This window comes from Nomascus leucogenys, chromosome 4 (assembly GCF_006542625.1).
Source record: "Nomascus leucogenys isolate Asia chromosome 4, Asia_NLE_v1, whole genome shotgun sequence".
In the NCBI taxonomy this organism is placed as follows: Eukaryota; Metazoa; Chordata; class Mammalia; order Primates; family Hylobatidae; genus Nomascus; species Nomascus leucogenys.
This window is the reverse complement of record NC_044384.1, coordinates 56,910,894-56,933,351: the sequence shown is the minus strand read 5'-3', so window position 1 is coordinate 56,933,351 and position 22,458 is coordinate 56,910,894. Positions and strand designations below refer to the sequence as shown.

Sequence of the window (22,458 nt, the reverse complement as noted above, 5' to 3'; positions counted from 1 at the left end):
GCACTTGTAGTCCCAGCTACTCGGGAGGCTGAGGCAGGAGAATGGCGTGAACCCAGGCGGCGGAGCTTGCAGTGAGCTGAGATTGCGCCACTGTACTCCAGCCTGGGTGACAGAGCAAGACTCCATCTGAAAAAAAAAAAATATATTATCTTCGAATATATTTCCTGAATTCTTAACGTGGGGTATGTGTCTCCTTTTTAACTGTATTTTTTTCTGATTAGGTAAATAATGAAATTGGAAAATGTTTCAAAAATATGGAAAATGAAGAAGAGAAAATCTCCCATAATACTGTCACCTACAAGATAACTATTATTAACATTTTGGAATATAACTCTCCCTCACCTGGTTGTGTGATATATGTGTTTTTCTCTTCAACAGTCACAAATAATTAGTAAAAGCTATTTTGTATTTGTTTGTTTTTTTTTTTTTTTTTGAGACGGAGTCTCGCTTTGTCGCCCAGGCTGGAGTGCAGTGGCGCAATCTCAGCTCACTGCAAGCTCCGCCTCCCAGGTTCACACCATTCTCCTGCCTCAGCCTCCCGAGTAGCTGGGACTACAGGTGCCCGCCACCACACCCAGCTAATTTTTTGTATTTTTAGTAGAGACGGGGTTTCACTGTGATAGCCAGGATGATCTCGATCTCCTGACCTTGTGATCCGCCCGCCTTGGCCTCCCAAAACAGGCATGAGCCACTGTGCCCAGCCTGTAATTTTTTTTGTTTAATACATTGTGAATTTTTACTAATAATTTTTTAATGCCAAAAGGAAAATATGAGGTGACTTTTTCTCCCTTGTATTTCTTGACCTTTATTCAACAATATTGACAAAAAAAAAAAAGTTTTTTTTTTTTTTGAGTTGGAGTCTTGCTCTGTCCCCCAGGCTGGAATGCAGTGGCATGATCGCAGCTCACTGCAACCTCCACCTCCCGGGTTCAAGCAATTCTTCTGCCTCAGCCTCCCGAGTAGCTGGGACTACAAGCGAGCACCACCACACCTGGCTAATTTTTGTATTTTTTTAGTAGAGATGGGGTTTACCATATTGGCCAGGCTGGTCTCGAACTCCTGACCTCATGATCCTGTCGCCGCAGCCTCCCAGAGTGCTTGGATTACAGGCATGAGCCACTGCGCCCTGCCAATATTGACAAATAAATTTTGATGAATTTAATTTTTCATCAAAAATATTATTGAACACTATGGGTGATATGCTATGCTGAGCAAAGCAGCTGCAAAGTTGCTTCAGGTATAATTCTACCCCTTGGTATTGGACTAGAGTTCATATTTTGACCATAATAAATTAAAACAAGGTCAGCTTCTTCAATAAGTTCCCTTAGCATGAGTTTAAAATTGGCAGATTTTTATAGAATTGCAATCTGAAGAAAATGGTGGTAAAACATGATTTCAGCCTATGTAAGAATATGTTAAAGGTATAATAACATCATTAGTCTAGTTGATTTTCACAGTATTTGCCAAGTCAGTTCCTTAAATCTTCATAAAAGTCTTGGAATTCCAAAGAAGGAAATCTCTTTTAGTGGATGAAAAATACTTTGTTTTGTTTCATAGGTTAAGAGCAGGATTATGTGATCGCTGTGCAGTAACTGAAGAACATATGCAGAAAAAACAGCAAGAGTTTGAAAATATCCGGCAGCAGAATCTTAAACTTATTACAGAACTTAGTGAGTTTCCTTTCTTCATTTATTAATTATTTAAAGTATATAATGTATTGTTGTTAAGACCGATTAGTAAATTGGTTGTAATTAAATGGATGGTTTACATGTATTTTTCCTTATTTAGTAAAAGTTCAAATGTCCTTTTTTGTACTTTTTGTAGATTTAATCTCATGCTTAATTTAGTAAGAAATAGGGTACAAAAAGGTTGTGCAAATGCTGTCCACATTGGTCTTAAGTCATCAGTTGTAAGACAAGAAGCAGGTGGTGTTTTTTTTTTTTTGGACGTGTCCATATTTGCTGCTTTGGTTTTATCTTTATTTCATGTAACCTTAATACTTAGTAAAGTTAAATACAAAGTGGACAATTTATTGTTCTACACTTGTTTTCTCTCTTGGTATTTATGACACACTGTTTTCATAAGTATACTATTTTCAGCTTATTCTCCTTACCTATTGAGTGTAGAGTTTTTCTGCATTCTTAGCTGCCTTCTTTTATTCTTTTAATACTTCTGTTAACCTTATTCTCTTATAACTATTTATTTCTTTTGGTGGCCATTACTTGGATTTCCCATAAGCAGCTCACAGTCAATTTATTCAAAATATAATTAATTATCTTCTTTTCCAAACTAACTCTGTCTTCTATTTTTTTCTGTTAATTATATTGCTATCCTCTGGTTATTCAAGCAAGAATATTGAATATATGCTCATTGTTTTTAAAAGAGGTAAGAAAGAATATAGCTTTATTCTGCTCCCAGAGGTAACTACTGTTAATAGTCTGATACATATCTGTCCAGGTCTGGGTTTTTCTGTCTCTGTCCCTTGTTAGACTCCGCTTCCCTCCCTTCTCTTTTGAATTTTAATGGGATCATACTATACTTTGTGTTCTAATGTGTTATTTCACTTTAGACTATGTCTTGGAAGTCTTTACATGTTAATATGTCTATAGATTCTGTGGTGTATATGGGTGAACGTGTGCATACATTTATTTAGGAATGTAAGAATATTATCAATGAGTAGAAAATTGTTACATCTCAATAAATATGTAGTTGTTCCTTGTCATGTGTAGGGTATTGGTTCCAGGACCCTGACACATACCAAAATCCTTGGATGTTCAAGTACCTTATATAAAGTCAAATAGTATTTGCATATAACCTACCCACATTCTCCTGCATACTTTAAATCATCTCTAGATTCCTTATAATACCAAGGAACGCATCACTTCATTTGTGTGAATTAAATGTAGTATTCGGTGTCTGGCAAATTCAAGTTTTGCTTTTTGGAACTTTGTAGAATTTTTTTTTCCCAAATGTTTCCCATCCACAAATTTAGAACTCACAGATATAGAAGGCCAACTGTAGTTGAGATCCATAGTCATATTATTGTTAGTACTACTGGAAATAATCTCCAATAATGTCTACATATCTAATAGATTTCCAGCAACTTTATCTAAAATAGAGCCAAAAACTCCAAGCAAGCAAAAAAGCTTGTCTAGGTGTTAAAGTATAAGACAACGTTTTTTTAAATGGCTGCATTGTATGCCATAGTATAGGTGTCAATTTTTTAGCTATTGTCACTTTAATGGACTGCTCAACTTTTTGTTTGAATGTTTGAGAATTTTTTTCTTACATCCTCTTCAGATTTGGGCAAAAATGTATTAATAATATTCAATCTGGTGGGTGAAGAATGATACCTTTTTAAAATTGGCATTCCCTGTTACTGTTCCAGTCAAGTTTTATTTTATATGATCGTCTTCTTGGGTGAATGGCTTATTTATTCTTTGCCCAGTCTCAAATTGCCCTATTTGCTGTTTGTATTTTTTAATTTAGTGAATAACTAAGAGTTATTTATATATTATGGAAGGATTATTACACTTTGGTAGATATACTGTGCATATATTTTCTATCTTGCTATTACCTGTTGACTTCATTTTATAACTACTTGACAAGTGGAAGTTTTGTATATTTTCTTACCTTGTTTAGGAAGGCTTTCTCTATCCCCAAGAGTATAAAAATATTCTCCAATTTTTGTACATATGATATATATATACACACACACACACAGAGACATAAATTTGCATATTTAATCCATCTGGAATTTTTAACATGGAATGTGAAGTAGAAATTTACCATCTTTAGAGTTTGCAGGCATTCATCCTCAAGCTTATTGTCTCATCGTCAGAAGATGGCAGGTTTTTTCAGGCCTCGTGACTGCATTCATACAAGAAGGAAGAAGCAGCAGCAAAAGGCTGAAATGAGCATGCCAGGAGAGTCTTTAAAAAAAAAAAAGCTTCTTTGAACACCTACCCAATAACTTTTGCTTCAGTCTCACTAGCCAGGAACCACCCCGGCCCTCCAACTCACTCCATCATTGGAAGATGACTAAGGATTTCCGACATCTTTCATTAGCTTTATTTTGCTGCAGATTGTCTGGGTAAAAATATTTGCAAATAGTGACAACTTCATCTTTTCTTTCAATTATTTTTAGTTTCTTTTGGTGATTGTTTTTCTTTACATACGTTATTGGCCTAAGGGGCTTTAAGATACTGTCCAGAATAGCAGTTGATACATAAGGGAAGACTAGACTATATTACATTTAAGTGTGCTGTGGCCTTCTAGTAGATACGTGAAATTAAGTTATGGATATTTCCTTCTGTGCCTCTTTTGCTAAGTTTTGCTTAATAGCATCTGTTCGTATAGTGAGTTTTACTGATAACTTTTCTAGGGTGAACCAATGTTTAATTTCTCTCTTGTTTTTTTTTTTTTTTTTTGAGACGGAGTCTCACACTGCCACCTAGGCTGGAGTGCAGTGGCGTCATCTCTGCTCACTGCAACCTCTGCCTCCCAGGTTCAAGCAGTTCTCCTGCCTCAACCTCCCAAGTAGCTGGGATTACAGGCGCCCACCTCCACACCCAGCTAATTTTTTGTATTTTTAGTAGAGACGCGGTTTCACTATGTTGGCCAGTCTGGTCTTGAACTCCCGACCTCGTGATCTGCTCACCTCGGCCTCCCAAAGTGCTGGGATTACGGTTGTGAGCCACCGTGCCTGGCCCCAGTGTTTAATTTCTAAAACAGACAGGCTTGATATGTTAATGTTTTAATTGGGGAACATACATTTAAATCATCATTTTGTTCATTCAGTTTTTCTACTATCAAGGTTCTGTTACGATCCAAAGAATTAGGGCAGGCGCGGTGGCTCACGCCTGTAATCCCAGCACTTTGGGAAGCCGAGGCGGATGGATCACGAGGTCAGGAGTTCAAGACCAGCCTGGCCAAGATGGTGAAACCCCGTCTCTACTAAAAAAAAATACAAAAATTAGCCGGGCATGGTGGCAGGCACCTGTAATCCCACCTACTCAGAAGGCTGAAACAGAGAATTGCTTGAACCTGGGAGGCGGAGATTGCAGTGAGCCAAGATGGCGCCACTGCACTCCAGCCTCGGCGACAGAGCGAGACTCCCTCTCAAAAAAAAAAAAAGATCGAAGAATTAGCTGGGATGCTTTGAATCACTTTTATATATATATATATATATATTTTTTTTTTTTTTTTTTAAGAGATGGATTCTTGCTCTGTCCCCCAGGCTGGAGTGCAGTGATGCTATCTCGGCTCACTGCAACCTCTGTCTCCTGGGTTCAAGCAATTCTCCTGCCTCAGCCTCCCCAGTAGCTGGGATTATAGGCACGTGCGACCACGCCTGACTAATTTTTGTATTTTTAGTAGAGATGGGGTTTTGCCATGTTGGCCAGGCTGGCCTCGAACTCCTGACCTCAGTTGATCCGCCTTACATGCATTTTTAAAGTTAATATCTTAATTCTCTTCTGAATAATGCAAGAATTTTAAAGCACTGAACTATGATCTTCTTCTCCACTTACATGCAGCTTTTGCCCAGTATTTCATTTCTGTATAGTTTTGGAGTTTTTTAGCCCTACATGCTAGATACTTTTTTAAAAAATTACCTTTAAGTAAAATTACCTTTTAATTAGCCCAAGGGAGAATCCTTGCTTTGCTGATAGTAAATCTTACAGGGACCCTACTCCAATGACTGAAAATGGGAGGGAAAGACCTTGCTAGAGAGCTTTTCCGTATGGATAGTTCGTCTTCTGAGCATGAAAGTGCCTTCTCTCATATCTACTTTAAGTTACTTGGGAGCACTGCTCTGATTTTCTTGTCTCGGTATTTATTAATGACTCCTATGTCAAAACTTTTAGAGATCTATCCTCATGACTTTAGCCTAAGGCAACTATTAGGCACCCTTTATTTACCCATTTAGCAATTTGTAGGCCATGTTGCCTCTGATACTAGAATTGGTATGAGATTCTGCTAAGAAAACTCCCTTTTTTAAAGGCACTTTTTCATTGGATTTTACCATCAATCTGAGCCTATTTTTAAATAATTCAGATTTTTTTTTTTTTTTGAGACGAAGTCTCGCTCTGTTGCCCAGGCTGGAGTGCAGTGGCACAATCTCGGCTCACTGCAAGCTCCGCCTCCCAGGTTCACGCCATTCTCCTGCCTCAGCCTCTCCGAGTAGCTGAGACTACAGGCGCCCGCCACCACACCCGGCTAATTTTTTTGTATTTTTAGTAGAGACGGGGTTTCACCGTGGTCTCGATCTCCTGACCTTGTGATCCGCCCACCTCGGCCTCCCAAAGTGCTGGGATTACAAGTGTGAGCCACCGCGCCTGGCCCAGAAATTTTTTATAGTCCTGATCTGTTAATGACACCCTTTCTGGCTTTTTAATATTGCAGTAGACTTATTTTAGAGTGTTGTCATGTTATTTGGATTTGGAGAGGGAAAATCAAGTAAACCATCTTAATCAGAAATCTAAGGTCATCTTTGACTTCTGTCAACCCTACAAAGGATGAGTTGCCAAATACTACGATTCTGCCTCTGTTACAGTTCTTCTACTGGTCTTTACTTCCTATTTATCCTCCTCTACATAGGTCCAGATACTCATTTCTTTTAATGACTACCTGACTTTTTGTCTTGTCAATACTTTGTTCTCACATTGGTATATGCTATATGTACTAACAAATCAGTCTTCCCATCATTCATCTATGAAAAATGATTCCTGGTAATCTATAAGATAAAGTTGTAATTTCTTAACCTGTATTGAAAGCTTTCTACCATTTATTATACTGAAGTCTTTGTTCCACTGATTCTCTCTGTAGAATAGTCTCCTGTCCAGCTCAGTTGCCATTTTTTTGATGAATGCCTTCCTGATATTCTCAAGGGGCCAAAGTAACGTCTTCCTACTTGGAAATTTCCTTAGTACTTTATTTGTACTTCTGGATTGCCCTTGTCATTTTTAAACCTATAAAACACGTTTATGTAATATCTTGTCTCCTTTGTTAGACTGCACATTGCTTTAGGTCACTGTCTATATCTTAATTTTTTTGGATCCTCCACAAAAGTAGTTGAATAACCTCACATGTAGGTAGTCCAGAAAATTTACTCAGTGTAAGAAAATATGTTTTAGATTTATAAACCACTAAATTATTAACAAATTTGAGAATACGATTAACCTTTGGTAAAAGTTCATTGTATTTACTGTGACCTGATTTCTGGGATCTACTTCTTTTATTAAAACACATGCTTAACCAGTGACATCATACTAAGCATTGATGAGAGTTTTATGCTGGTTCCGGTAGAAGTTACAGCCCAAAACTGGATTTCTGCTTTGTAAATTAAATAAATACAGATAGGAAAATTTGGTGGAGATTCAAACAAACAGATACTGCTTCAATGGATATATTTAAGTTACTGATACCATAATTTATGAAACCTAGAGTATGACTGGGAAGAAAATTCGATTTGATAAATGTGCTTGTTACAAAAATTACACTGATAATCAGCGTTTTTGGTGTTTTTTTTGTTTTTTTTGTTTTTTGAGACTCTCCACCACCCAGGCTAGAGTGCAGTGGCACTATTTTGGCTCACTACAACCTCAGCCTGCCAGGTTCAAGTGATTCTCCTGCCTCCACCTCGAATAGCTGGGATTACAGGCATGCGCCACCACGTCCGGCTGATTTTTGTGTTTTTAGTAGAGACGGGGTTTCACCATGGTGGCCAGGCTGGTCTCGAACTCCTCACCTCAAGTGATCCACCCACCTCAGCCTCTGAGTGCTGGGATTACAGCTGTGAGCCACCGCGCCCGGCCTATTTTATTTTTATGATCAAATTAATTTCAAGATAGAGACTCTTGCTAAAATGGTATTTGAAATTAGTAGGACTGAGTAACCAGATGGAATGCTTTCTTGTCCTCAGTATGAATAATTATACTCTCTAGTACATGAAGTACTCTCTTTTGCCTGCAAGCATTACATAAAATTATCAGTTAATCAGTTACATGGAACTGGCACGGTGTGAGATGTAGTACTCCCTATCTAGTAACGAATTAGTTTTGCACACTAGTGTTAACCCTGAATAAACATTATGATTTAGGATTAGAAGTACTAATTTCTTCATACATGCTGACATATTTTATTTGAAAGCCTGACATAAATGTTAATATAAATATATTATTTGCCTTCTTTTTCACATTGTTTTTAAGTGAATGAAAGGAATACTCTACAGGAAGAAAATAAAAAGCTTTCTGAACAACTCCAGCAGAAAATTGAGTAAGTATTTTCCCCCGGCCTTGTTCTTTTATTTTACTTAGCTATACAAACCATGAAGATACTGTAAGAGTTACAGATTTCATTTTAAAAATTATGAAGTGTTCTGCAGTTAAAAAATACAATCACTACATTCTTGTGTTTTGAGAGTATAGTGTGAATGCATCTCTTAGATTAGTGCTGGAAGAAAGTGTCAACATTGTAATTAAAACATTTTAATTTTTATAATGATTTATTATAAATAATACATTATTAAAATACTTATATTTCAAACAGATGTTTGAGTTTGGTTAGCTCCCTTCCAGCCCTGTCCCAGAAGCTTCATAAGGGCAAGCTGAATAAGTGTTTCCTCTTATATAGTACTCAGGCCTGTAGAACTTCTTTCTTCCTTTATTTTTTTTCCCTTTTCTCCCCATTTCTCTTAAAGAATAAAACCAGTAACTTTTATCTTGTGTGCCACTTCCTCTTGTGTTTTATGTTTATTATTTCTAATTCTCACTGTGACTTTGCAAAGTAGTTTTATTATCCCCACTTTACAAATGGGGAAACCAAAGGTCACAAAGTCAAATACCTTGCCTATCATCTTACAGCTAGTAGGTAATAGGACTGTCACTCAGACCCATATTTTTTCTGAAAAGCCTCTTCTTTCCATTATCCAACAGTGTCTCAAAAAAAGAATATTTTTCTAGATATGATCTGACTGATGCAGAGCAGAGCAGAGATATGACTGACTTTTAGTTCCCATTTATATAAAGCTTATATACTATTTTTGAAAACTTAGGATTCAGGATAATCCTAATGGCATTACAGCATTCCTAAAGATCCTGTTGCGTTTCAATAGACATCTACAAAAACTTCAGTAAAACTATGTAGATGTAACATTATTTTGGCTTAGAATAGCTATGTTTGGATGAACACATCTCACAAGTAGAATTATCATTCTTACCAGTATACTTTTAGGATAATGGATATCCAATAGAATTCTGATATTCCTCCCATGTGATCGGTCTACTGAATACTGATAGCCAAAGGGAATTTTGAGGAGAGATAATAGTCAGATGAGGAAAGGAACCTATGAGATGAAACTGATGTTATAAAATGTTTATAAGAAAACGTCAACACTTTCTAATTTTAATAATGCTGTATAATGAAGAGAGAACACAGGACACAGATCCACAGTCTGTTACATACAATTCCAAAACCCAAAAGGTTATTTTTGAAATGTTATTCACAACCTAACCTCACTGCAATGGCAGAATGCTGTTTATAGTTTTTATCCCACTTCATGTTAGTATTCACATGTTTTGCTGTGAAAATATCAATGTGTTTGATTACAGGATGATGCTTCAGACTCCACTGGAGCTGTTATGTAATTATGTATATATGTTCTGTATTACTGTATTACTTTCATTTTTTAAAAAATCTGAATTTGGAATCCTGTCTGGTTTTAGATAAGTGATTGTTGACCTACATTAATTTATGGGAAGTGATTATGTATGTACGTAGCTTATGGTATTTCTAACACATCAGCCTTGATCTTTATGAGTACCAAAGGGATGAGATACCAAGTGTGTAGAAGTTAACACAGAATTAGACAGACGATTGCCTCAAAAACCAATGTGTATAAGTTAGGTTGAAACTGTATCGTGTCATTTGCTTGGTAGAAATATGAATTCTAGGCCGGGTGCGGTGGCTCACGCTTATAATCCCAGCACTTTGGGAGGCCGAGGCGGGCGGATCATGAGGTCAGGAGATCGAGACCATGGTGAAACCCCGTCTCTACTAAAAAATACAAAAAATTAGCCGGGCGTGGTGGCGGGCGCCTGTAGTCCCAGCTACTCGGAGAGACTGAGGCAGGAGAATGGCGTGAACCCGGGAGGCGGAGCTTGCAGTGAGCCGAGATTGCGCCACTGCACTCCAGCCTGGGCGACAGAGTGAGACTCTGTCTCAAAAAAAAAAAAAAAAAAGAAATACAAATTCTAATTAGTTTAGAATTTATTTTTAGTGTTCTCAAGCACATTTTTCCTGTTGAAACTCATATTTTAGAAAAGAAGTGAAGATTAAAGTTTGAAATTACAGGAAAGAGTAATCATATACATGAGCTTAAGGCATGTATGTTTATTTAGGACATGCTTAGTCAAAAGAGTATAGGAGATGATCTGATTTTGTCTTTTATTCTGTTCTGAAATTTAAGATAGTTGTGATTCTCATGAACCAACTTCTTTTGTAGCTTGGTCGCAAAGAAATTGCATTTTGCCCAGCAGTTTTGTTTTGTTTTGTTTTGTTTTGTTTTGTTTTGTTTTGTTTTGTTTTTAAAAAAGCAAGTATCATCTTGTAAAGGCAACCTAATTTTCTCTGATCACCTAAACCACTGTCATATTATGCTATTTGTGCCTGAAATTCCCCTGAACTTTAGAAGAAAATATTATTTGACTTCTGCTTGTTAAATGCAGTAACTCTAACTCCTCTGAGCTAGTTTTGATGTTACAGATGGCTTACTGAGCTAGTTTTGATGTTACAGATGGCTTATGTGATAGGGCGGTTATTAGTGACACCAAAATTATTTAGTAAAATTTTGCCACTATAAAGTTAAAAATGTGTATAAAGCTAGGTATTGAGGTCATCATCTCTTCGTTTTAGAAAATAGATGTGATGGGTCAGTGAAAGTCCAGGGAGTCTATACATGTAAGAGTTCAAAGGACTGTAGAATTCATTTCATTCAACCCTCTTCTAAATTGAATTCCTTATATAGTTTCTTTAACAAATAGCTATTGTTTGAACACGTCTAGTAGAAATTTACTGTTTCCCAAGCCTGTTTAAATTTAGTGAGACAAAATTATTAGAAAATTCTAAGTTTATAGAAATTACACTGCTTATAAGTTACATTTCTTGATTATGACTTTGCCTTCCGGGACCATCTTAAGCAAGTCTATTCTCCTATGCTGCTTGATGTCTCTTTTGATACATGAAGACAGCTATCATGGCCCTCCTGAGTCTTGTTTTCTCTAGAGTCAATATCCTCTGTTCATTAACTGTGGCATTAAATATCCTCTGTTCATTAACTGTGGCATTAAATATCCTCTGTTCATTCATGTGGCATTACTTCAACTCTTCAAACTGTGAATTTTAAAAAACGTTTTAGTTTGTCAATATCTGAATTAAGAAATCAATATTCTAGGTATAGCCCGATCAGTGGAGCAGTACTGCCACCTCCCCTACAATGGCTATAACATTACTTCATTAAGTTTAAATTATGTTTTAACTGGAAATGTTAAGTTCTTCAGAGTAGAAAAGGAAAAAAGCTGAATATTTAAAACTTTTTTACAGACTCATGAAGGGAAACCCCAGATCCATAATTATAAGTCTTTGGGGAACAAACCAACTAAAACAGTTTTGACAGGAGTTTAAGAGGGAGCAGGGGTCCACAAATCAAACAGCTGAAGCCATCAGAAGGAAAAGTGAAAGGAGGACAAATGTACATAATTAATTTAACCAAAAGCTGTGGCATGAACTCTTTCTCTCAGAAAATCAGTGAGACTAATGTTTTAAAGAATGAACTTGGTTAACGTGTGGAGTTTTGTTTTTTCCTTTTATGACAAAGGAAGACAAAGCCAGCACTCATTTACTTAGTTTGGGCACCTCTAGTTAGAGCTAGTTTTGTTTTTTGTTTGTTTGTTTTTTCCTTATGTGATCCCAGCTCCTTCCACATTGACTCTGCCAGGAAATCAATTGCTTCTCGTGACTCATTCATGTTTCAGGTTGAATTTTTATGACTAATAGGCAAGCAGGCTGTGACGTGATTAGTTAAAGCTAGGTCAGATAGCTTTCACACTCCATTAATTTATAAGCCTTTCTCATATGACTTTAACTTACTGTTTTTCCAGAATAAGAGAATTACAGGAAGAGATTAAAAATTAGATACCAGATCTATTGCACAGAATGGTGACTTAATAAATAATGATTGTATATTTCAAAATTGCCAAGTTGATTTTAAATGTTTTTTACTACAAAAAAAAGATAAGTATGTGAAGTGATAGATGTTAATTAGCTTGATTTAATCATTCTACAGTGTAAACATGTATCAAAACATTTTGTTGAACCCAGTAAGTAGATACAATTATTATTTGTCAATTAAAAATAAAATTTGGCTGGGCACAGTGGCTGATGCCTGTAGTCTCAGCACTTTGGGAGGCCAAGGTGGGCAGATCACTTGAGATGAGGAGTTTGAGACCAGCCGGGGCAACATGGTAAAACTTCGTCTCCATTAAAAATACAAAAACTAGCCAGGTGTGGTTGCACGCGCACCTGTAGTCCCAGCTACTCGGGAGGCTGAGACACAAGAATCACTTGAACCTGGCAGTGGTTGCAGTGAGCTGAGATCGCACCACTGCACTCCAGCTGGGGCAACAGAAAGAGACTCCGTCTCAAAAACCTAAAATAAAATTTTAAATAATTTTATGTTTATTTTATTTTATGTTTATTTTATTTATTTAAAATTTAAAAAATTTTAAATAATTAGACATTAGCTCTAAAGATTGTTCCTTGGTATAAAATGTAGGATTAAAGCCTACAAATAATATTGGTATCATTCAGGAAATTAAAGTGTAAATCTTTGTTGGGAAAAATTAGTCTTTGTCTTCCAATTAATGTGTCTTAAAAGTCTCTGTTGGTCATAGTTCATACAGTTCTCACTATATAAGCTTTTATTTGGAAATAGTATTGCAAGTTGATATGAGTCTAACAGGACAGACTGATTTGGTCACGTAAAGCCTAGATGTCTGACAGACTGGTAACAATTGGTTGGCAAATAAGGTCAGTAATGGTTTGACATGGGAAAGTCAATTAACTTTATTTTTACTCAACATTCACAATGCAATTCAAACCCAATCTTTCAGTTACAATTGATCCTGAATTGAGTTGGGCAAGAACATATGCCTAGATCCACACAAATTTATTCTCTAGTAGAATCTGGGAATGTCTCATATTCACTCAACAAATGTTTATGCCATACCTACTATATGTCTACTGTGGTAGGCTCTTGTGATTCATCAGTGAACCAAAGATCCTATCCTCTTAGAACTTACATTCTAACAAGTGAGCAATAGATACAATAAATAAATTGCAGCTGGGCGCCGTGGTTCACGCCTGTAATCTCAGCACTTTGGGAGGCCCGAGACAGGTGGATCACTTGAGGTCCGGAGTTTGGGACCAGCCTGGCCAACATGGTAAAACGCTGTCTCTACTAAAAATACAAAAATTAGCCAGGCATGGTGTTGTGTGCCTGTAATCCCACCTACTCAGGAGGCTGAGGCACGAGAATCACTACAACCCAGGAGGCAGAGATTGTAGTGAGCTGAGATTGCACCACTGCACTCCAGCCTGGGCAATAGAGCAAAACTCAGACTCAAAAAAAAATCTAAATAAATAAAAACGAGTAAATTGCATACTATGTTAGAAAGCAGTAAATGCTGTGGATAAAGTTTATAGAGCAGAATAACAGGGAACAGGAGTACTAGGGTGTGTGAAGGGAGGTTGCAATTTTAAACAGTAAAATTTTAAACAGTAAAATTCCAGCAGACTTGAAGGAGATTAAAGAGATAATTAGCTATGTAGATATCTGGGGATGAGCATTCCAAGCAGGTGGAACAATTGGAGCGAAGAACCTAAGGTGGGAGTATGCTTGGTGTGTTTGGGGAACCTCAAGGAAGAGAGTGTGGCAGGAGTAGAGTATAATAGGAAAAAAGGTCAGAGAGGAAATATGGGAGGGGCACCATCAGGTCATGTAGGATCTTCATGGATCAAAGGACTTTGGCTTGTGTTCTCAGTGAAATGAGCACATGTGACAGGGTTTTAATGAGATTTCATCCATATGACTGAAGTCTTTTTGGGTTTTTTTTTTTTTTTGGAGACAGGGTCTCACTGTGTTGCCAAGGCTGGAGTGGGGTGGCATGATCATAGCTCACTGCAGCCTCGACTTCCTGGGCTCAGGCAACCCTCCCACCTCACCCTCCCAAGTGGCTGAGACTACAGGCGTGTGCCACCACGCCTGGCAAATTTTTTAGTATATTTTTTTTTGTAGCAATAAGGTTTTGCCTGGGCCTTCCAAAGTGCTGGAATTGCAGGTGTGAGCCACCATGCCTGGCCCGACTTAGGTTTTTTTTTTTTTTTTTTTTTTTTGAGACGGAGTCTCGCTGTGTTGCCCAGGCTGGAGTGCAGTGGCACGGTCTCAGCTCACTGCAAGCTCTGCTTCCTGGGTTCATGCCATTCTCCTGCCACAGCCTCCCGAGTAGCTGGGACTACAGGCACCTGCCACCACGCCCGGCTAATTTTTTGTATTTTTAGTAGAGACAGAGTTTCACTGTGTTAGCCAGGATGGTCTCGATCTCCTGACCTCGTGATCCGCCCGCCTCAGCCTCCGAAAGTGCTGGGATTACATGTGTGAGCCACCACGCCCAGCCCCAACTTATGTCTTAATAGGACTCTTGTGACTGTTGTTGAGAGTAGACATAAGGGGGCCTAGATAAAAGCAGTAACAGAAACTCAAATTTTGAAGCCTTCTTGTAGACTATGGATAACACATTTGGTTAACAATGTGTTATTGTTAGGGTCCGACTGCTGAGATTTAAATCCTGACTCTGTTACTATTTTAGTAAATGACTTCTATATCTTCATTTCCTCATTTGTAAAATGAAAGTAGTAATACCTCACAGAGTTGTGATAATTAAACTCATAATTTAAATAGTGCCAGGCAATGTAAACACATAATAAAAATTGGTTATCGGTGTTAGTGTTCTCATCCTGTATTTGTCAAGCATGCTAATTCTACTACCACGATGTTTAACGTTCTTTCCTTTCCATATGTACTTAAAATATTCTAGTTCAGACCACAGACAGAGCGGCTTGCCTGGACTATTATAGCCACTGTCTAATTGATTTCCTTGCCTCCTGTCCTTCTGTCCCAATCTTGCACAATACTGTTAGATTGTCACATTATATCCAAGCTCTAAAACCTTAATTTCTTTCCTCTTGCTTTCTACATTATGTGCACACTTAGCTCATGGCTCTCGTTCATGTAATTCCAGCTTTCCCTTCTCCAACATAAGTACACAGTACTACATGCCTTTCCTCAGACTGTGGGTTCTGCAATTTGAAATACTTTTAATTTCACCTGAAGTGCTATTGACTATACTTTCTACTTCATGTCTCACATAGTATTCCCCACTGGGGTACTGTAATTATTCGTGTACTTATCTACTTAGGTTTGGAACATTAGATGCAAGGGATTACATCCCTTAGAGCTTCATGTTTGTGTTCTACTGTAACTCCATGCCATGTAGTAAATGTTTTAATACTCATTGAATTGATTTTCTTTCCATTGTCATTCTTCTCTAGGAATGATCAACAGCATCAAGCAGCTGAGCTTGAATGTGAGGAAGACGTTATTCCAGATTCACCGATAACAGCCTTCTCATTTTCTGGTGTTAACCGGCTACGAAGAAAGGAGAACCCCCATGTCCGATACACAGAACAAACACATACTAAATTGGAGCACTCTGTGTGTGCAGATGGTAAGAGTTGGAGTTGTATTTTATTTCTCTGGTTTTGTAAACCAGTGTTCATCTACTAGTTTTTATGTTATTCAATCTAGTGGTAAGAAGATAGTCACTATTCCGGTATCCCATGGTACAACTATGAGTTTAACTTCTATTCGTAAAGTGACTGAGAAGGCATTGTCTGCACGTGTTACGTATAGATACGTGTCGTCTATATGACATGTAAATATACCATATTTTATAAATGTAGTAAATAGTTTCTTTTTCCTTTTTATTTTAAAAATATTCCTATGTGTGGCTGGGTGCGGTGGCTCACGCTTGTAATCCCAGCACTTTGGGAGGCCGAGGCGGGTGGATCACGAGGTCAGGGGATCGAGACCACGGTGAAACCTCGTCTCTACTAAAAATACAAAAAAAAAATTAGCCGGGCATGGTGGCGGGCACCTGTAGTCCCAGCTACTCGGAGAGGCTGAGGCAGGAGAATGGCGTGAACCCGGGAGGCGGAGCTTGCAGTGAGCCGAGATTGTGCCACTGCACTCCAGCCTGGGCGACAGAGTGAGACCCTGTCTCAAAAAAAAAAAAAAAAAAAAAAATTCCTATGTGTATATATCCAAGTGGGATAGAAGGAAAAAGGAAAGGAACTTAATTTCTACCTCCTGTGTACCAGGTATTATGCTGAGTGATTTGCATGTATTATTGCTATGTTTTAATTCTCGTAACAGGCTTGTGAGATAACTATCAGCTCTTTTGTTTTATCGATAAGGAAAGATAGTTTAGAAAGGTTAAATAACTCACTCAAGGTCAGCTATTATGTAGATGAGTCAAAATTCAAATACAGATCTTCTTAGCTGTGAACTTTCCTACTCTCCAGGTCTTGCCACATGGGTACTCCTGCCATTGGAGCTGTCTGTAACTGGCTATTTTTATTTGTTGTAATTTGTAGGAGTTAGTGGTAATCAAGAAATGGTGTTATAATGTGTCCACTTTGTGGCTTTTCAGTGGCATGTTTCTAATTCCAGCCTAGTTTATCATTTCTGCTAAATGCTTTAAAACTGTCTTTTCACATAGTCCCAAAATTTGTTATGTGTCATGGTACAAATATTACTTTTAGTATTAATCTAAAGCAAACAGTAAAGACTTTAATTTTTAACCTAAACTATTTGCAACAAGGAAAGCATGGGGGGCGGGGGATATATACGTAGTACTATATTTGTATAATACAAATAAGTTGTTGACAGTAAATATGCCTTTAAACAAATAAGCAGATCTTATTCTTAGATGTTGGAACATTGACAATTTTGCCACATTTTATAAGCGTTTGTATCACCATCTAGTGGAAAACAAAAGAACTGTTAAAAATCCTACACTTAAATAGGAGCTAAGTTAAAATGCAAAATCATAGATCTAAAATGAATATCCATTGACTTTTTAGTTTGCTATCAGACAGGACATGAATCATTAAAGATAATCACTGCATAATTTAGATCAGGTTTAAATTCACAAATAAGAGTATCTAGAAAACAATTTCATATTAGGAAAGTCTTTTCTAACCAATGTAAATGCTTCTGGTTTATTCTTTGTATGAAAGCAGCATGTAACTATTTAGAAATTTAATTCACTTGCATTAACCTTGTTCTGATCATTTTTTACTTGGAATCTGAAATTTGGTTTTAAGATGTACGATAACTTTGAGCCATACAAATGATTTTAAAATAATTTTAAGGCTGGGCACGGTGGCTCACACCTGTAATCCCAGCACTTTGGGAGGCCAAGGTGGACGGATCACGAGGTCAGGAGATCAAGACTATCCTGGCTAACATGGTGAAACCCTGTCTGTACTAAAAATATAAAAAATTAGCTGGGCGTGGTGGCACACGTGTGCAGTGCCAGCTACTCGAGAGGCTGAAGCAGGAGAATCGCTTGAACCCTGGAGGCGGAGGTTGCAGTGAGCCGAGATCATGCCACGCCACTGCACTCCAGCCTGGGTGACAGAGTGAGATTCCATCTCAAAAAAATAATAATAATAATAATTTTAAATGCTTTAATGACTAGTCCTGTTCTCTAACTTCCCTTGCTTGCTTATTTTAAGATTTATAATGCTTTTTAATATTACTCTCAAGTTATAAATAGTAAAACCATTTCACTTTACTTCGTCCTTATTTTGGTTTTCTTTGAACTAAATCTTTAAATATTGGAGTGATTTCTGATAAAGCATGCTTCAGAGTTTCCTTCCCGAAAATAAAAACTCTAAAACAAAGATCATGGAGATAAATGATATAGTATACATTAGATTGATTGATCATTTGTTTATTGATTGATTATTTGAGATAGGGTCTCACTCTGTCATCCAGAGTGGAGTACTGTGGTGTGATCTGTAGCTTACTACAGCCTGGAACTTTTAGGCTCAAGAGGGCCTCCTGCCTCAGCCTCCCAGGGTGCTGAGATTACAGTCATGAGCCACTGTGCCCAGTCCAGTATACCTTTTTAAATTAACCTGCTGATTTGTAACAAATAGAAAAGTAACACCAAAATGTTACTACTCTAGGCAATTTGGGTTAGAAGAAGCTGTCTGTTCTAGTCCCCTCTCTCCCAATGTCTTAGCTTAAACAGCTTTGTTTCTTAGTGAAATTAAAGGAGCTTACTTCTTAGAATACGATAATTATGTCAGTAAAACAGTAGTTATATTGTAGTTAAATACAGATGATACATAAAAATTTTAAATATGAATAAATAAATATAATTCGATAATACTTTTCATCATCATTGTTTATTATGTAATCTCTTATTTTTTTTCTCCCCTTAGAATTGAGAAAAGTTTCCAAGTCTTCAACTCATCCACAACATAATCCTAATGAAAATGAAATCCTAGTAGCTGACACTTATGACCAAAGTCAATCTCCAGTGGCCAGTAAGCAAGATACTGAGATTACTTTACAAGTTTAAAATTGTGGTTATTGGTGGGTAACAGTGACCCACAGTCTAACTTAGACAATATTTTAAAGGTATTTTCCATATGATTTTGTTTATATTACTAGTTTACTATCTTTTTCATATTGGAAAGTAATGTTATCCTATTCATATAAATATCCCTAATCATATTAATATAAATTACTCATAATTTTAAGTAAAGAAGGCTTTACTGTGATTTACTTATTTGTTCAACAAATATTGAAGCATCTGTTGTATACCAGGCACTGAATAAAACAAAGCCCTTGTCCTCATGGAGCTTATGATCTAGTTGAGGGAGAAATAAAATTTATGTCAGGTAGAAGCAAGTGCTCTGACGAAAAGTAAAGCAAGGTAAGAAGGGATATTAGAAAGCCTCACTTGTAAAGTGACGTTTGCATAGGGACTGAGGGAGGGAAGTGAGTCACGTGGCTATCTGGGAGAAGGGCACCCACACAGAGAGATTAGCAAGCCCAGAGGCCTTGCAGTGAAGATGCCATTTGGTTTGTTTGAGGAACATTAAGGAACCCTGTGTGGCTGGAGCAGAGTGAGTAAAGGGGAGATTGGTTTGGACAACAGGAAAAATAGAGTTACCATTTACTGAGATGGAAGAGACTGGGAGCCGCAGGTGTATAGGTTGGGGTGGGGGTGGGTAGAAATTAGAAGTTTGGTTTCAGGAATATTCTATTTGAAATGCAAACTCAACATTCAAGTACAGTTTGGATTCATGAGTAGATGTGAGTTAGAATTTAGAGAAGTTGAGGATGGAGACACATATGGAAGTCATCAGCATGTAGATGGCATCTAAGCCATGAAACTAGATGAGATTACCAAGCAAGTGATAATAGATGGGGATGAGAAGAAGTCCAAGTGTTGAGCCTTGGGGAACTTCATTATGTAAAGCCATGATTTTCAACTTTTCTTTTGTTGAAGAACCCCCACCCCAGCATTTTTAGACATTTCCCCCCTCCCCCCAATCCCTTCCCTGCTGGAATTTTATTACTGCAGACCTACTGTATATCTGTTTAGGTGATGTGTGTATGCACGTATGTCCGTGCTTTATACGTAGTAAGGTTTTTTTTGCTCCCCCCTGCCCCGAACCATTTTTCACCCCCTTAGAGAAAATATTGTAGCTGTTGAGGTTGTGAAAATGAGTAGGAACCAACAAAACAGAGAAGGAGCTGCCAATGAGATAGGAAAACTAAAAATGATATCCTTTAAGCCAAGTGGAGAGAGGACGAAGGGGTGATCAACTGTGTTTAACAATGCTAATAAGTCAAGTAAGATGAAGACTTCTTAGAATTGACTATGGGATTTGGTTACATAGAGATCATTGAATGTTAAACTAGTAACATGATAAAAATTGTTAAGGTGTAATGGTGACCGTCTGAGATATGTCTCATGTTCAAAGGAAACTAAGGACAGAGAAAGTGGAAAGAGCACACACAAACAAGTACTCCCAGACATTTTACAGTAAAGAGGAGGAGAGAACAGGACAGTGGCTAAAGAAGAACATTGGTCGAGGGAGGATTTTTTCAAGATGGAATATTATAGCATGATCAGCATTTATTTATGTTGATAGGATGATCAAGTAAAGAGGAGAAAATTAGTAATTCTGGAGAAAGAGGGAACAATTGCTACATCCTTAAAAAGGTCAGAGGAGAGATGAGATCCAGAGCCCAGTTGGGAGGGTTGGTCAAGGTTAATCACTTATTCATTTTATAATAGTGTAAAAGTTACATTCTGAAAGCTACAAATCATTTTATATTAACGTGTGTGTTTGTCTGTCCATGAGTATGTGTGCATGTGCATGGAGGCTCAGGGTCCAGCAAAGGGTGCTAGGGATACAACACGGAGTGTGGCAGATCCTTGCTTCTCAGCTCTCTAGAACCAATTCTCTTCTGCTGCTGCCAGGTCTTTGCTCCATTATTTGTCCTATCTTCATTATACAGTATCTGCAGCTTCTCTGCTGGCTTATTCTTAAATATATACACATATATGTTATCTTCCATCTTTAAAAAATAACCCCCCTTTTAATAATCTCCACCTTTAGCTAAGCTACTCTTCAGAGGTGAAAAAGTATTAATAGTCTATACTCAATGTCTCTACTTTCCTAATTCCCGTTCACTCCAACTCACTGTAGTATGGATTCTACTCCCTAACCCCCACCTGCAAGAGAGGAAGAGAGAGCAAGAGAGAGGGAAGGGGGAGGGAAGGAGGAAGGGAGGAAAGAGAAAAGTGCTAGAGGAGTGGGGTACAGGGGAAGGGAGGGAGGGAGACTTACAGGGATTGAAGAGAGGAGAATGCATTCACAAACCCTTTCTTATTCCCTACACTGGAACTGATTCTGACTGTAAACGTCATCAGTGTTGCTGTTCTCCAAAATATATGGTACTGTGCCTGTTCTATCTATCTATCTATCTATCTATTTATTTATTTATTTATTTATTTATTTATTTATTGAGACTGGGGTGCAGTGGCACAAACACAGCTCACTGCAGCCTTGACCTCCCAGGCTCAAGTGATCCTCCCACCTCAGCCCCTCAAGTAGCTGAGACTACAAGCACACATCACCATGTCTGGCTGATATTTGTATTTTTGTAGAACAGTGTTTCACCATGTTGCCAAGGCTGGTCTCGCTCTCCTAGGCTCAAGTGATCCACCTGCTTCGGCCTGCCAAAGTGTTGGGATTACAGGCGTGAACCACTGTAACCAGCTTCACTTTCTATCTCTTCCTGGAGGAATGTCACCTATAGTCAATAGTCTTCTCTGACTCATACACTAATAAATCCCAAACCTGTATCTCTGTCCAACTTTTTTCCTGGATTCCCAATCAGTGTATCCACCTGCTGTTGGATACCTCTACAGGGATATCCTTCAACTTCAGCATGTCTACAGTTGACACTTAACCTGTCAAACCAACTCTTCATCCTTGCATTTGCAGTCTCAGTGAATGACACTATACATGCCTCTTTGAGTCATCCTAGATTTCTGCTTCATCTGTTTTTGCTAAACAGCCTCTAAGTCTTACTGATTCCACCTCCTACTTATCTGTTTTACATATTCTTCTGTGCCCCATTATACTAGTTTAGGCTACTAGCATCTCTCATCAAGACAACATGTTCTAGTAATCTAATTAGTCCTCTTGCCTATTAGTGATTGCTTCTTGCCTAATGAGTGTGTCACAGCCACTAATACCTTTTCAGCCCACACACTGCATTTGTTTTATTTAAAACTCTTAGATATCTCTTCATTGTCTACAGGATAAATTTGAAACTCCTTAGCATAATCTGACCCCTAACCAACCTAACTGGGTTCATGTCCTACCCCCATCTTCTGCAGTTTGACTTCTAGCAGTCAAACCACGAGTAGTTCCCCGAACAAGCAATTTTGTTTCACTTATCTAGACTCTTAATTATACCTAGAATTCTATTTTCTGTCCCCAGTGCAGTTAACTTGCCATATTCTTCCTTCTCTCGAGTCAGCTTAGGCATCACTTGTAACTTTCCTTAATTTCCCAAAAGAGATTTAGGAGTCCTTATTCTGTGTTTAAATCACCCCTTTTATGTACCTTTATTATAATGTTTATCACATTCTGTTGCAGTTCTCTTATTACCTTTCAACTGTATAAGCTCCTTGAGAACAAGAACTTTCTTTTTTCATCTAGTGCTTAGCACAATACCTG

The 22,458-nt window shown here is 37.8% G+C and overlaps 1 protein-coding gene across 3 annotated transcripts in view; it reads left to right on the top strand.

Annotated features, from left to right (window-relative positions):
• Positions 1-22,458, top strand: part of RBBP8 (RB binding protein 8, endonuclease) — a 96,241-nt gene that overhangs the window by 35,051 nt on the left and 38,732 nt on the right. For all 3 annotated transcript variants that reach the window (XM_030810021.1, XM_030810022.1, NM_001280089.1), the window contains 4 exon segments: positions 1,558-1,670; positions 8,211-8,277; positions 15,667-15,842; positions 18,631-18,735. In XM_030810021.1, coding sequence (XP_030665881.1) covers positions 1,558-1,670; positions 8,211-8,277; positions 15,667-15,842; positions 18,631-18,735 — 461 coding nt within the window.